The sequence below is a fragment of the Micropterus salmoides genome, unplaced genomic scaffold (genome assembly GCF_014851395.1).
Source record: "Micropterus salmoides isolate LMB-PRFRI ecotype aquatic unplaced genomic scaffold, ASM1485139v1 Ms_hic_scaffold_3, whole genome shotgun sequence".
NCBI classification, from domain to species: Eukaryota; Metazoa; Chordata; class Actinopteri; order Centrarchiformes; family Centrarchidae; genus Micropterus; species Micropterus salmoides.
This window is the reverse complement of record NW_024042261.1, coordinates 29,107,749-29,124,803: the sequence shown is the minus strand read 5'-3', so window position 1 is coordinate 29,124,803 and position 17,055 is coordinate 29,107,749. Positions and strand designations below refer to the sequence as shown.

The 17,055-nt window shown below is 39.5% G+C and overlaps 1 protein-coding gene across 1 annotated transcript in view; it reads left to right on the top strand.

Moving 5' to 3' along the window:
- The window catches only part of LOC119882885 (protein moonraker-like), a 29,874-nt gene extending 13,927 nt beyond the window's left edge, over positions 1-15,947 (top strand). The window contains 2 exon segments of the mRNA XM_038693210.1: positions 13,150-13,383; positions 15,177-15,947. Of these exon segments, the coding sequence (XP_038549138.1) occupies positions 13,150-13,383; positions 15,177-15,330 (388 nt within the window). The 3' untranslated portion in view covers positions 15,331-15,947.
- The last annotated feature ends 1,108 nt before the right edge of the window (positions 15,948-17,055 follow it).

The following is a 17,055-nucleotide window of genomic DNA, read 5'->3' as shown; positions in this document are numbered from 1 at the left end:
CGATATAGTTTGATGTTGAGTTAATTATTATGTTTCTGTAAAGTCCTGCCAGTGTTTGCTCATCTCTCTCCCTGCCCCTCCCTCTGCATCTGCACGCAGCCATTACTCACAAAGTCTCTAACAATACAGAGGAAGACACAGTGCTGGTCAACACTGTTAAAGACCTGGCTTGTAAAAAGAAAACATGGTTCATTCAGTGTTTCCCACACATACACTTTACTTCTGCGGGCCGGCCAGGTTAGGCGACACATTATAGCATTTATCAAAGAAACACGGTGTTTACAAGTCGCGACACTGTGGATATTTTACAAGAACGGACCAGGTAAAATCACAGTGAACACACCAGTTAGATGTTATTCGTTAGCTACCACCTTGGTTTTGTTTTGATTGGCTACGTCGTCAACACGCCTCCACAAAATGCAGCTCAGCTGCTGCTGTGAACGAAATCACGGGAGTAAAAGTCCAGAAGACAAGTTCTGGGGTTTTTTTTCACTGACTTTATACAGCCTAGCCTACTACTGATGGAGAAAGTTACCGAAGCGGACATACAGGCAGAGAGACGGTAAAGCCCCTTTTCCACTGCACGGTACCAGCTCGACTCGCCTCCACTCTACTCGCCTTTTTTTGGTTTTCCATTGTGTAAAAGTTGTTGTACTTGTACCTGCAATCAGGTACTTTTTTCATATCACCTCCGTCTTATCTGTCTTTACATTCTGAGTAATGTTGAAACGTTTTAACCTAAATCAAGAGACAGCTGTTAATGGGTCGCTGGTGTGTGTGTGTCGCATTGAACATTACGTCGCGGCAGTTGTGTGTGGTGTTGCTATGACGACCAACTACATTGTGGGGTAGGCTACTATCTCTGGGTATATTTGCAGTGGAAAATGGAGGACGGTACGTTAGGTCTGTGAGTGTGAAGAGAACTAAAGGAGGCGAATTCAATAAGTGAGTAATACTTAAGATGGAGGATGAAGTATAATTAAAACGGTGAAATAAGAAACAAGCTACTAAACTACTTTTTAGCAAGTTACTAAAAATAACTCCCCGCCCCGCTAATACCGATATATATTTATTTATTTATTATTTTTTTTTTTTAAATTTTTATTTTTTTAACAGTCAGACATATACAAACCAACATAGTGCAGTAGTGAGCAATCTTGTAAATCCATAATTCCAGAAGTGACATAAAAGTGATTTAAGTGTTTGATCTAAGTGTACATGTGAACAGGTGTGAGTATATATATGTGTATGTGTATGTGTATGTGTGTGTATGCGTAAACAAAGTTACCATTTATTATTTATTACCATTTTCATTACCATCTCCGCCCCACTACCACCATATTGCCAGTATTGTGTTTGTTGATTTTTATTTCCATCCTTCCTCCTATGTACCAATTGCCATTGTCAATCCTGCATAAAATAAAAGATGATAAAATAAGATAATGTAAGATACCTTTCCCCCACATCTCTTCAGTCCCTATCTTTTCATTTTTTATTTTTTTTTGTGTGTTATGTGTAATGTCTAAGGTGCATTAAAAGAGAGAGTACAGTGCGATAGTGTCTCAAATTGGGACAGAGATGCTGTCCCATTGAAACCACTTCTCGCCTGTCTTGCCTGCCTTGGTGTTTGTGTGGTTTTCCATATATACATTTTTTTTTTTTTTGTTTTTTTTTTTTTTTTTGTTTTTTTTTTCTCCCTATTCTATGTTGTGGTGCATTAAAAACCCGTGAAGAGATAAGGGGGGAATTATTGCAGTAGTGATGATAATGACACTTAATTCCAATACAGCATTGACAACGGCAATATTGATGATTATAATAATAATGGTAATAATGATATTAATAATAAATGACAATGATGATGGCAGTGGTGACCGCAATGGTGAAAGCAAAAGACAGCAACATCAGCAATTACAACAATGAAAAAATAAAAGTGAAAATAGCAACGATAACAATAACAGTAAAGATAGTAATAACAATGATGACATGAACAAGTTCAAACAACTAAATGCATTAATTTTCGTGGGTTGATTAAGAAGGTGGGAGGAGTTGGAGTTGAAAACCGAGAAAGGGTTCACAGCTGTAAGAGGTCAGAAAGTGTTGGGCGGCAGGAGTCAGTTTTAGATGCGTAATTATGAAGGGGAGATGCATATTCCATTGCAATGAAGTCTGTTATAAGATTTTTCCAAATGTTAATGTGTAATTTATTTCTAGTTTTCCAGTTCATGAGGATAGTTTTCTTGGCGATGGTTAGAGCTATGAGGAGTATTTTAGAGTTTATAGTTTTATCAGTGATTATTGTGAGGTCTCCCAGCAAGCAAAGAGAAGGCGACATTGGGATGTGGCAGCCAACTATAGTGGATAGTGACTGTGTGACCTCTTCCCAAAAGTGTTTGATTGGAGTGCAGTGCCAGGTTGCATGGATGTATGTATCTGTAGAATTTTGATTGCAATGTGTGCAAACTTCTGATGTGAAACCCATTTTAGCTAATCTATTGCCCGTGTAATGTGTTCTATGAAGTATTTTGTATTGTATTAACTGAAGATTTGCATTTTTGGACATGAGATGGATGTTTTTACAGATTTGGGTCCAGAAGCTGGCATCAGGAGCTATTGAAAGATCGTTTTCCCATTTTATTGTTGGTAAGTATATGGTCTGAAGTTGGTTTGAAATCATTTTGTATATTTTAGAGAGAAGTTTCTTTGGGGAGGAAATGTTGACCAAGTCTGATATTGCCGCTGGAAGTTCTAAAGTTGTGTCTCTGATGTTTATTTTTGTCAGAACAGAAGATTTGATTTGTAGGTATTTTAAGAATTCGTTGCTCCCGATGCCATACTCCTGGGCTAGTTGCGGAAATGGTCTAAATGTGTTAGATTTGAAAATGTGCTTAATGTGGGTAATACCCCTTTCTGCCCATGTGTGAAAATTCAATGTTTTTTTATTGCTTATAAAGTCACGGTTGTTCCACAGTGGTGTGAAGTTAGATGGAACTAATTTAGAATTTGTGATATGGTGAAATTTCCACCAGGCTGTCAGAGTGGAAGCTATAGTTACTGCATTAAAACATGTGTGTTGTTTGATTGATTTGGTGAGGAACGGTATGTCAGCTATATTTAATTCTTTGCATAGTGATTGTTCTATATCTAGCCATATAATATCGGATTGGGTGGGGTGAATCCATTTGTATATGTATTGCAGTTGGTTAGCCATTGAGTAATATTGGAAATTTGGTGCTTCTAGTCCTCCTTGAACCTTACTTTTTTGTAGTGTAGTGAGTTTTATCCTTGGCGTTTTATTTTTCCAGTAGAAGTGAGTGATAATGGAGTCTAGTGATTTAAACCAGGTGAGTGTAGGGTGGGTTGGAATCATTGAGAATAGATAATTAATTTTCGGTAAAATCGTCATTTTTATTGCTGCTATCCTGCCGATTATGGAGATTGGAAGGTTGAGCCATCGAAGCAAATCGTCTTCTATTTTTTTTAGCAGTGGTGTGAAGTTGAGTGTTACCAACTCTGACAGTCTGGAGGAGATCTTAATGCCTAAGTAAGTGATGTGATCATGACATATAGGTATAGGTGTTTGGTGGGGTGCCACATCCCATTTGGTTTTATGTAGAGGGAGGATGAAAGATTTGTTCCAGTTTATTGCATAATCTGATATTTTTGAGAAGGACTGGATTGTTTTAATTACTTCTTGAGTGGATGTTAGGGGTTCTTGTATATATAGTAGGATATCATCTGCATAAAGTGAGATTTTATGTGTTTGTTGTGGTGTTTCAATACCTTTGATTGCTGGGTTTTGGCGGATAGCTGCTGCTAAAGGTTCAATAAAAATCGTGAATAGGGATGGAGAGAGTGGACATCCCTGCCTCGTCCCCCTGTGCAGTGTGAAGCTTTGTGATGTTAGTCCATTGGTTGTGACTGTGGCCGATGGTGATGTGTATAAAATCTTGATCCAATTAATAAATGACTCTCCAAAGCCGAATTTTTGTAACATGGTGAATAGAAATTTCCAGTTGACCCTATCAAAAGCTTTTTCGGCGTCTAATGTGGCAATGAGAGTATCTTTCTTTTGTACTGATGAGTAATGCATTAGATTGAATAATCTGCGGGTGTTATTGGATGCATATCTACCTTTTATAAAGCCGGTCTGATCAGGATGGATTATAAACGGTATAATTTGTTCAATTCTATGGGCTAGTGTTTTGCTAATCATTTTTATGTCGACATTTATAAGTGAGATAGGGCGATAGTTAGATGCGAAGGTGTGGTCTTTGTTAGGTTTAGGAATGAGTGATATAAGTGCTGTATTCATGTGGGATGGGAACTTTGCGTTATGTTTTATTTCTGTTATTGTTCTGCTGAATAGTGGGTATACGGTTGACCAAAAATGTTCGTAGAACTCAGCAGGGAAGCCATCTGGACCTGGTGCTTTATTTTTTTGCATGCTTTTCAATGCGGAGTGAAGTTCTTTTTCTGTGATTGGTAATTCTAGTGTGTTTACTTGTTCCATGTTGAGTTTGGGTAGAATAGTGTTATCGAGGAATTGGGTTATGTCTTCTTGGTTTGGGTCCAGATCCGATGAGTATAATTTTATATAGTAATCTTGAAATATCTTGTTTATCTCAACTGGTGAATTGGTTAGCTTCCCTGCCGAGTTTCTGATGGAGGTTATAGCTGTTCTTTCTTTATTTCTTTTAATTTGACTGGCTAAATATTTTCCGGATTTATTGCTATGGTGAAAAGTTTCTTGACGGAGCCTGTGAATCAGAAACTGGTTTCTTTTGTTTATTATTTCATTAAGCAAAATTTTCTTCTCTCTAATTTCTATATAGATGCTTTCTGATTGATTATTAGCATGTAAAATTTCTAATTCTTTTATTCTTTCTTCCAGTTGGACTTCTTTTTCTTTGTCCTTTTTTTTTTATGTACTGAATATGATAATTTTACCCCGTAAAACTACTTTCCATGTTTCCCAGAGCAGTGATGCTGACGACTTTGGAGAGTCATTTATTTCAAGGAAGGATGTCCACTCTCTCTTGAAATAGCTGTCAAATTCTGGATCTTTCAAGAGTGATGTATTAAAACGCCATCTGGTGGGGTGCTTTGGTATTGCAGATGGATTCCATGTGAGAGTTACTGGAGAGTGGTCACTAATAATGATCGGATGTATTTTAGTTTCTAAGATATTAGGTAGGATTGAATTACTGGTTAGAAAGAAATCAAGGCGGGAGTAGGTTTGGTGGACATTAGAATAAAAGGTGTATTCTCTGGCGAGTGGGTGTTGTAGCCTCCAACCATCACCAAGACCAAAATCACTCATGAACTGTTTTATTGTTTTAGAGGACTGCCAAGGTTTTCCTGTATGTTTTGACCTGTCAAATGATGGATTGATTACAGTGTTATAGTCTCCCCCTATAATTATTGGACCGTTGGAAATGTTTGAAAGAGAGGAAAAGAAATTTGCAAAGAAGGCGGAATCATCAGAGTTTGGTCCATAAATGTTGCCAATTGTAATTGGATTATTATTGATTGAAATGTTAATAATGATAAAACGGCCTTCAGGATCTGAAATGGTTGTATGGTGGTTAAACTGTATTTTTTTGTTTATTAAGATGCATACTCCTCTTTGTTTTGAATTATAGTGGGAGGAAAAACAGTGGTTAAAATGTGTAGTTTTTAAGCTGTTTTGTGTATATTGCGACAGGTGTGTTTCCTGTATTAGACATATATCTGCTTGTGTATTTTTTAGGTAATTTAAAACTTTATTTTTTTTGTTTGTGAACCAACTCCACGAATATTCCAAGTTAAGAATTTCAATTGCATGAACCTATAATGTACATTTCATATTTACCTTGTGTGAGTATATAAGTCTGTGTGTATGGATGTGTGTGTGCATGTGTGTGTATGTGTGTGTGTGTGTAAATCTATTATACCAAGTGACAAATAAAACAGGGAAAACATAGATACCTAAAACCAGCAACAGAACATATAAACAGTGTGCAAGGCTATTTAGGTGCATTTAGAATACAATGTGCGTGCGTGATGCAATTGGTTTTATTAAAGAATATGAAGATTATGAATTGAATATAAATTGAGCATAAACGGATTGGAAATGTTACATTGCTAGTTTCAATAGTTAGTAAAGCCAGGGAGTAGTGTCTTTGTCTCTAAACAATTGTCCATCAATATATAATTTATCCACTGTGATGATTGCTTTTTTACCTTGATTGATCATTGTCTTACGGATGGGGAAAAGTAGCTTACGTCTGCGGATGATCTCTTGTGGATATTGGTCGTTGAGTCCGTAATGAGTCCCTTTGAGCTGCCGTCCTTGTCGCTGAACCAGTACTTTTTGCTTGAAATGTTCAAATTTGGCGATGATGGGCCGGGAACGGGTGGAGTTGATGGGTTTCTGTCCTAAACGGTGAACGCGATGGAAAGTGATGTGCTCTACAGTCTCTGGTGTAAGTTTGAGCTGGTTAACCATGAAGTCCTTAACAGATTTTTCGGGGTCTTCGGTGGATGATTCGGGAATGCCGGAGAAGATTAGATTGTCTCTCATACTTCGTGACTGTATATCCAGGATAGTTTCTTGCATGGCTTTGTTCTCAGCGATGACGGAGGTAAGTTGAGTGTTTACAGTGGAAAGTTTTGCAGTGAGTGTGTCCACGGAGCTTTTCAGTGATTTGTTTTCTTCTGTGAGCGAATCGACTTGTTGTTGACTGTATTCCAGGCTATGGCGGATGTTTTGAAATTCTTTGTGCAGTACTTCGATTAGTGAGAGTCTAGAATCCAGGTTAGATAAGCGCTCGTTGATTGATAAAAGTATGTCGGAACAGCAGTTTGTTTCGGTAGGAGTGGATGCTGGTGATGTTGGTGATAACGGTGAATCGGTTGATAAGGGAGAATCCGAAGTGCGTGGTTTTTTGGCTTTGCGTGATCGGCCCATTGTACAAAGTCTGTTGAAGTGATGGTCAATGTAATCCTCCAGTTGGTCCAGGTCCGAATTGAAATCCAGGTTTTTGAATTAGGATGTTACGGATAAGTTAATCTTTTTCTAGCAGCGGCGCGCTGCCATGTTTTAATTTTCGCACCCAACGCACACACACACACTACGTCAATACGTCATACGTCATGCGTACAGGCAGACTTGTCGTACTCATCAATCTACCGATATATATTTTATACTGGAATTCTGCCTAACAGTATGGGGATATGAACTTTTGGCCACTTTTGGGTTCGCCCAACCCTAATTTTGCCTCTACATGATCTTTGTTGGGAGTTGCGCAGTTCTTAGTTAGGACTACTAGCCAATCAGAAGCAGTGTAGGGCAGGCTCTGAGAAGTAGCAAAGTCCAAATAGGCTCTAAATTGTCTCTGGAAGTAGTGATGGTAAATGTGACTCTTTTGACAGACTCAAATCTTGAAATCTCATTCATTAAAATGAACTAATCTTCTTTTTTTTTTTCTTTTTTTTTTGAGTCATTTAGTTCATTTGAAATAGGCTCGTTATTGCGGGGCTGCAGCCTTCTGGTGGGCGATGTAAAAAAACAATGGAGTTCTCAAACACGGAAGGCTACCTGGTTTGCTTTACATTTACATTTATTCATTTAGCTGAAGCTTTTATCCAAAGCGACTTACAATTGCTATACATGTCAGAGGTCGCATGCCTCGGGAGCAACTACGGGTTAAGTGTCTTGCTCAGGTGGATGGGTCACAGTAGGGAATTGAACCCTGGTCTCTCACACCAAAGACGTGTGTCTTATCCATTGCCCCATCACCACCCACATTTAATTAACAAAGTAGCCTATAATGCACAAATTCACCTCTTGATCATTTGCTGTCATCGTTCTTTAAAGCCCCTTGGGGCCACAACCAAATTCAAACCCTGTAAAAACCACAGAAATATGTTGTCAATATTCAGTCGCCACTACTCCGGCTAAATGCGTCCATTTTCACAATCTTTCCTGAGTATACAACCAGACAAGACACATATATATATATCTCTAAAGTGCTCATTCATACAGTAGCCAAATGTCCATATCATGAGTAAAAGATAAGATTTGCGGGGAATATACGGAAGTAATAAGCTTGACACACTATAAGAATAAAACACACTCTTATTAAAATTCAACCAATTTAATAATAATCTAGATAAAGCCTCCAAGTTTTTAAAAGAACTCCAGCACAGAGAGAGGACCAAAGAAATAAATACATAATATAAACGCAGCAGTTTGGCAGGTCTGGACACAGAATGGGCCACATCAGGTCCGGATTCTACTGACAGAGAGAAACAAACATGAGCTCTCGGAACACTTCCAGGTTGTTCACCAGTCAAGAGCTGTGAAACAACAGCACGGCTCTGTTGATAAATAAAAAGTAAAGTTACGTTGCGTTCTCTGGTGGACCCAGATCAGCTGTTAGCCCTGTGGTGTGTTTACAGCTTACATTAACGTTGCTATGTGGCTGTGTTTTAATGTTTTAATGACCGTGGCCGTTTGTTTCGGAGAGGAGACTACCTGTAAATGCTGCGCCGTACTTGTATAGCGCCTTTCTAGTCTTTTCGACCACTCAAAGCGCTTTTTACACTACATCTGCATTCACCAGTCACACACATTCATACACTGAGCCTAAGTGCTCAAACAGAAACTAACATTCACACTCACTCATACACTGGCGGAACAGCCACCAGGGGCAATTTGGGGTTCAGTATCTTGCCCAAGGACACTTCGACACGCAACCAGGGGAGCCAGGGATTGAACCACCGACCTTCCGATTAACTCTACCTCCTGAGCCACAGCCGCCCTCGGAGGTAATTCGGCTCCTGGTAGGACCCTGTCAGGGCACTAGTTCATTCCTGCTCCACAGTAGCCGAGCTGTCACGTGACAAATGAATGACTTTAAACATAGAGACCCACAGTTGAGAGTCGTGAACTAATCAATTCTGTTTCCTGTGCTGACGGAGCCCGTGCAGCTGCCTTGTGACGAGTGAACGTAAGACTATTCACATATGCGTGAAAATGAACGGATTACTCCTTCAGACTACTCGTTCCTCCTGAGTCATAGATGAGATTAGGTCAAATGAAATAAATGTTCTTTGAACAACACAACACTACTGAGAAGCCGGTAAATACAGCTTTGGTTCAGCTGTACATGTTCCCCTTACCATCTTAGCAACATGGATTGGAGCAAGACTTTCAGAGTGGTGAATTGTTAAACTGTAACACATGTATCTTTCATCCATAAAGTTATAACTGAGCTCTGTCTCTACGTCATAGTAACAACTTTATGTCCATTGACTGCCTGGAGGGTAGCTAATGTTTAGAAGGGAGAGGAGAGGCAGCAGGCGGTCACTGTGTGCTGCAGCTCATTGTTTTTCCACCGGTGTGTGCCAGACTAGCCGCTAGGCGAGCATTATGACGCGTGTTTTTTGTGATTTTACAAGAAAGCGGAAGAAAAGGCTGGACTACAAACAAGCTGTTTTCAGCCGGTTCAGAGCAGTGCTTTCTGTGGGAGATGTGAACTGCCTTTGGGTTGACTTTGGGCTTTTTTACTTTGTGAATCTATTACATGCACAAAAAAAGATATATAATTCAATAAAGGAGAGGGGAAATAGGCAAAAAGCATAATACTACCTCTTTTACACTTCCATTATCCATCACTAGACATAACACTGGCACCTATTATTCTTTACCTAGGCTGCCTGTGTGCTTGTGCAAGTGCAGGGTTGGGAGGATTACTTTAAAAATGTAATCTGGTAAAATTACTAATTACTTGTTAAAATATGTAATCAGTAACATAATCCAAGTACCACAAAATAAAAGTAATGTAACCTGATTACTTTTAGTTACTTTTGGATTACTTCATTGCCAAATATGCAAATAAAGACAAGAGACCATCAAAGATGTGTTTTCTGCTCAGTGGATTTTTAGAGAAACATACAATTATAATCCCATTCCCATGAAATCAAAATTGATGTTTAAATGTTTTTATATATGCTAAGCCTTGAACTGGGCCCATTTGTCATATGGCAGGATCTGGCCCATCAATGACAAAAAAATGTTGTTTTGTTGGTAGTCTTGATGATATTTTGAGTGTCATTTCCTGGAAAACGATTTTAAAATGTTGATGAATCATCCTGCACTGGGGGGCCTGTATTAATTTAGTATCCAATGAAAAGCTGTCTTAATTTTTATGATGCTGCTGAAAAATTGTGTTTCTGAGACCGGGCACGACTGATTACTGTACAAAAGCATAACTTATTCACTGATTTTCTTGAAAGTTGATCATATTTGATGGAAAATATTTTGTTTTCCCGCTGCTTTGCCTCAACTCTGAGATTTACAGAGTTCCCTGATGGACCGATAGCTTTACTTGTTGCTGTAGCAAGTCAGCTGACTGCTGCTAACCATTGCTGCCATTATCTTAGCTAAGTTAGCCTGCAAATACTGGTCAAACTAGCTTACTCTGCCCATACAGTGAGTACCAGCACCAGTGTGTGTGTGTGTGTGTGTGTGTGTGTGTGTGTGTGTGTGTGTGTGTGTGTGTTTAGGTTTACACCTATGGTTTACACCTTTACTCAAACACTGCAGGCTTTCAGGTCAGCGGCGGGATCCGAGTCCGGCAGCTGTGTTCACTCACTGAGAGCTGACACCAGTCCGCACCACAGAGTCTGCATGAAGGGATGGGGGCGTAACTACATTCAACTACTGGCTACACTGCGACAAATCCCTCGACCTTATTCCCCTAGCTGCATGTTTTTGTTTTTACAGGAAACCTAAAAAGCAAATAGCTTTTTTTTAAAGTAATCCCTATGTGTAATCCCCATGTTTTTTTCAAAATATACCTGTAATCTTTTTTTCTGTTCTGTAAAGGAATACATTTATTTTTTTTGTATCTGATTACATAATGCCGTTACAAGTAATCCGTGACTCCCCAACTCTGTGCGAGTGCTATCAAACGACCGCTGAGACAATAGAGTCAGAGATTTTATCTTTGAAAACATCAGCAGAGAGGCAGATAAGATTTATGTATCCATGGTGAGAAACACAGACACAAACCCCAATTTTGTGTGTATGTGTATGTGTATGTGTATGTGTGTGTGTGTGTGCGCGCCCGCCCACCAACCCACGCCCCTGGACTAATGCCGACCGACCCACTGCAGCTCCATCAGCAGGTCAACAAATCAATGAAAAGATAAAAGCCCCACTCAGCAATATTCTAAACCTTTCATCTATTTTTTTCTTCTCTCTCACCCACCCCCACACCTTTGTTTATGGTCACAGCTGTCCTCTCAGACCAAGTATTTCAAACTAGCCGAAAGATGTGTAAAGTGCAGAGTAAATGGCTTTTTGGTAGAGTTGCAGTTGCTGTGACCTTATATTAACATTTTTGGTATATCAACCATGCATTACTCAATAATGCTGCAACCTATAATCAATGAGTTGCCAAATATTACATTAATTGCCAACTATTTTGATAATTGATTAGTCTCTTTAAGTAGTTTTTTAAAAAGAAAAAACATCTCTGATTCTTTAATGTGATTTTTTTTCTGGTTTCTTTACTCCTATGACAGTAACCTGAATATCTTTTTTGGATTGTGGAAAAACAAGACATTCTGTGACGTCTTCTTGGGCTTTGGGAAACACTGATCGACATTTTCTAACATTTTCTTGGCCAAACAACTGATCAATTCATCGAGAAAGTAATCAACAGATTTATTGACATTGAGAATAATTGTTAATTGCAGCCCTATTATTGAATAAACAAGAAAATTGCAACAATCTATAGATTATCTTCCACACTAGTCATCCTCCACCTGATTCTTACCACACTGATTGGGGCGGGAATACTGTTTTCAAAAGCTCACCAGGGCTTCTGTGAATCTCGCTTGGATCACCCCCCGTGACAATCTCTGAGCCACATTTATCTTTGTCCAGCTCAGCTTCAGTGCAGCCTGCATCCCTTTTGATATATCGCATATGGCGCAGTCCTTTGCCAGGGCCTTGGTTTCCTGGGCAATACACGGCTGGCACTTTTTTAGAGAAATGAGAAGACAAACTTGAAAGTCACTTGAGGTGATGTTGCTGGTGCTGTTTATCTGTTTTGGTTAGGTATGCCTTGTGCAAGTTGTAGGTGGGTGAATGTGACGGGTAGAAGATTTATTTATTTTTTGTCTGTGTATGTGATTCAACCGTCATATTTGTACTCCTCTGTCAATCACGTTCCATACAGAAACACACACATACACACCTTTGTGAACACACCCGGTTTAATGTAATATTCACTGTAGATATCATATAAGGTTGTTCCTTTTCCTTGAGCCCTCTCATTGAGCTTTATAGGGCAGAATACAGTAAGATGGTTCCGTGAACACTTAATCACAACATTTCAGTGACATCACATCACTTTTTCACAGATATACAATATAGGCAAGATTAATTCTGCCCTTGGAGAATATTTTTAGGATGTTTGTTGACAGGAAAGGCAGCCTGGTTCTTGTTCATTTTTGAATATGGCACAAAACGCGTGGGTGCTATTCTTACTTCATGAATAGGCAGTGAATTTGCAGGTTGCTGTTTTGTTGTGTTGGCCCTCAGATGCCCATCAGACAGTAAATCAACCCATTTCGGAGTGGCAGCAGAGTTAACTGTGCTGGCACTTTGATATTTATGACCACCCCACGCTTTGCAGCCCCCGCAGTCAAAACAGAAACAAGTTCAGCTGAGCACAATAGAGAGGCACTTTGCTTTGGGAGCTGCTGCAACACTAAATATAGCACCGAGCGCACCATCGCAAGAGCCAGGCTGATTTGTCCAAGCAGAGAGGATTATAAAGCCAGACTATGGCAATGCCCAGCTGAGCCCCTACTCACTCTGAGGAGGGGGCAGGAGAGGGAGCCAGCCTGTGCTCTGACACCTCTTTTGAATTCATCATTCTCAGCCGATATCGGGGCACAGCATGTGTTTCTGATTAATCACAGCGCTGCGCTCCACTCAGGCCCCCTCGTCAATAAACGAGTTTCCCTCTTGTCCACAGCTGCAGCCCCTCAGAAGCTCTTTACCCACTTCCTACAGTCTTGAACGGTCAAGGTAATGAAAAGGTTTGGTGGATATCTACTTGACTGCCTGGCCTTGTGTTTCCTCAGACACAATATCAATTCTGAGAACAGCCTGACAGAGGAGGCATCCCAAGACGAACAGCAGCCCAGACACAATGCCGTGTTCCCAGGCCCAGTGGAGCGAAGCAGGGGGACTGTTATCTCTGTGCCGGGCAGCATGCTAAGAAATGTCCGGCGCTACCGGGAAGACTACGAGGCCTACCTGCGTGTTGTGGCTCACGAGGCTGTCGGCAGCTTCAACCCCTGGGCCATCGCAGACAGGTGAAAGACTAACAGTGAAAGTTTTCCTAACGTCTTAATGCCCCTCTGGTTGCTAATAATATTTTCAGTAATCTTTGTGTATTTCAGATTTTATAAAAATACTTACATATTAGAAGTATCACATTTTCAGTTTTTGTAACCAGAGCCACATAGAAATTTGTCCTTCCTGCTCTCTGTTGTGTCCCTGGGCGTGTTTGACGGACATAATGTTTAGTCTCAAGTGCTCCCACTGAGAGGATAATGCAAAGGTTATGGTTTGCATAGTGCGTCTCTCATGTTCACCGTTGTTCTCCTCTCCCACACGCAAATTTGCATACTTAACAGAATTCTTAAGTTGCTGCAATGCAGATAACTTCCTCTCTTTTTTGTGATCGTACTGAATCCATGTGTTTGTTGTATCAATTCTAAACTCCTAAAATATACTTTTTAAAGTATTTTTTCTCTCTGTGTCACAGATGTGTGTGGGAACAGCTCAATACATTGTTTTTGCTTAAATTCAGAGCTGAAAAAACTATCAACCCAGTCCCACCCATGGGATCTGACTGCTTGTGTCACTGGCTCATTATCAGTCATACATCAATGGGCCGAAGTTTTGAAGAGTGGGATCTGTACTTTTCTGAATTTGGAGAAAAATAAGGATATTGTGTGAGGAGAAACCATCCAATTAGCTCAGTGTTTTTTTGAGACAGAACACATACATTCAGGCATGTACACCCCCTGCTATTCTGACACAGTGCAGAAACTGTCTGTGCAATGAGATGCTAATGATAATAATGTTGCTGTGGAGCCAAACCCCCTGGAGGATCTCATTCATTCAGTCTGCTAACAGATTGAGTGCAAAACTTCACCACAGCCAAAATGCAGTAAACATACAAACTTCAAGCTATTTTAAGCTTCGTTTGAAGTTGTTGAATGCATTTTTTTTTACTCTGTCAGCTTGGTGGACAGATGGATATGGAAATGCACAGCAAAACAGAGTAGGATAATATTTTTTTAGATGTTGTTTTCAAGCTTGTGCATGTTTACTAATAGCTAATTTCATATTCGTGGTGGGATTTCATTACATGTACATATACAGCAACATTGCTTTTAGCATATTAATGATATTAAAATGTCCTAATAGCTGTTCCCAATGTGGAATGGCAGATTCTTGTTTCACCCAGTGTCCAGTGTTTGAGAGCAAAGTATTCTTGTATTGACTCTACAAAGGTACAGGTAGTTCAATTACTCTAATTGTTTAGTTGCAGTGACAACCAAATGGTTGGACTTTTTTTTGCGGCTGTGAGATCCAGGAGTGTATGCCACTTTCCTTAGTCCCCTCTGCCCCTTCTTCAATCTCAATGTGTTGACCCAGATAATGATCAAAACACTGAAATTTAGCTAAATGCTGCACCCAGCTCCCCAGTCTTTTGAGTTATTTTTGTTCATTCCATGTCTTTCAAGGCATGGCACAAATTTCAGAGAGTTTTCTATGTCCAGCTTTGAAAGCCAGCAGACACACTGGTCTGCATTTTTGAAGATAATGACACAAGGCTGATACTTGCTTACTTTTTCTTTGAAATCTTGAAAGCCACTATTTTGCCAACACCCATAACCTTTTTATTTAGCAATTTTTAAAAGGTCTAGTCTCAAATTTATTGGCAGTAATAGGTTATATTATAACAATCACACGGTGTAGATTCTTTATAGTGTTTAGGTAGAACTGTCCAAAATGGCAGACTTTCAGGAGCTGTCATTACAACTTGGTTTTAAGGAAAATCTTTCTAATGTCTCTGTTCTTTCCTGTCCCACAGCCTGGCAGAAGAGTTGCTGTCGGAGGCCCTGGCTGATGTGGCAGCAGAGTTTCAGGACGTCGTGGAGGAATATGCCGAGGCCGTCTTCACCTCTGAGTTTCTTCAGCCAATCCAGTCACCTCCTGCTTCAGCTGCGGCTTTGGTCAGCCAGTAGGATGGTACAGCATCATGGATGTAGCAGTTTCTTACAAATTGTTATTAAATATCATGGGTCAAAGATCATTTTGTCGACCAAGGACTACGATTATTTTATTTATTTTTCTGTAGTTTCACAGGCGGATATTTCATTTTGGAATGAAGCATATGTACTTATTTTATTAATGTACAAATTTGTACATACAGTGTTTATAGAACTCTAATTTGTTCTGATAACTTTATTTAATTGGAATTGTAGATATTTTTTAATGAAGCTGCAGCAGATTATATTGTTGAATTGCAGAGGGAGCATTAGTCACATCAGTTTTCATGTCCCATCTGTATCTGCCTGCTACTTCTGGGAAAATTAGTTTAGTTTAGATAAGCTTGAAGAGACCTTTACAACATTACAGAGGAGTATAAAATTACAGCCTTGCACTTGGTTTAAATCTCTCCGCATTACTCACACTTTCTATTTTCATTTTGGCATATGGAAATAAATGAATTACATTAGACCTCCACCCAAATGATGTACAAAGCCAAGGACATCATGTGTTTAATTTTTTGTAAGTTGATTTTCTCTTATGCTGTACTGTCTAAATAAAGGGAAGTCTTTGTTTTAGAGTTTTAAATTGATTTAGTACCACTTTGTAATCTTTTCAGTGCTTTTCTGAATTTTGGTTCATTTTTTCAACAGAGAAAAACACAATATAATTTCACTAGTTTATATACTGTTGCTACTGGCCACCTGAATCCTGCATAATAATAGTGGAAAGTGTTAATTCGGAATGCAAAATGAACAGGATGGGTTTGGCAGACCAAGAAAATGTCCCTTGAGAGCGACATGAAAGCCATGCAGACAGAACAGAGGGGACACATCCAGATGTTATGCTGGCCTGTGGGGATCAGCCTTTGACAGGGGACATATAGTGACTGAATGAATTAGCTCACGTTGAATCAGCTGCCCCTATTTTCTCTCAGGCTAGGTTCTGTGTGGGCGTTTGAATACGTGCAGGCTTTCACAGGCTTGAGCTCAGTGCAGAATTCTTTTCGATCTAGGACAAATAGAAATCTGTGGGCTCAAAGCTTGGAGGAGCGCTGCTGTCTTTATATTGATGTAAAGTACTGAGGTTGTTCTGACATTGTGGAATAGGAGACATTAAACACATGAAATGATTCTGTTAATTTTCAAGAGCTAAGTCATAATTATTTGTGGTGGTTCAGAAGTTATAAACCTGTCTGACAAGAGACATTTAAAAGACAAAGATGAATATATTTTAATTTTTGCCACCTCAGCAAGCCACCCTTTGCATTTGTGAAATCAGTTCCCCACTTTGCCATTTGCTTTTAAATATGTATTTCTTTAGGAACATTGTAGTAATGCCAAATTTTATTTGACTCTGTGTGCTTTTATTGATTCCACACATTAACATTCACAAACAGATGTAACTGTGCACAGAGCAGAACTAGCACTTTTTTGCACATTATTTTAATCTGTAATGGTCAAAGAGGTTCGACCTTGCTGCCAAACAGCACTGACTCATTATCAGAGATAATTTCAGAACTGCCGAGGACACAGATGACTGCAATATATTCATGATGCGTTGAGGGGGAACTTTGCAGTACAGGTACATCAAGGCAGCTTTGTGACACCTGGTCGCTTTCGAAACATTTTCAGCTGAGGCTCGGACCAGATGGATATGAAATCTTATGGCTTATTAGTCATGTTTGCCATTCTCGGGGG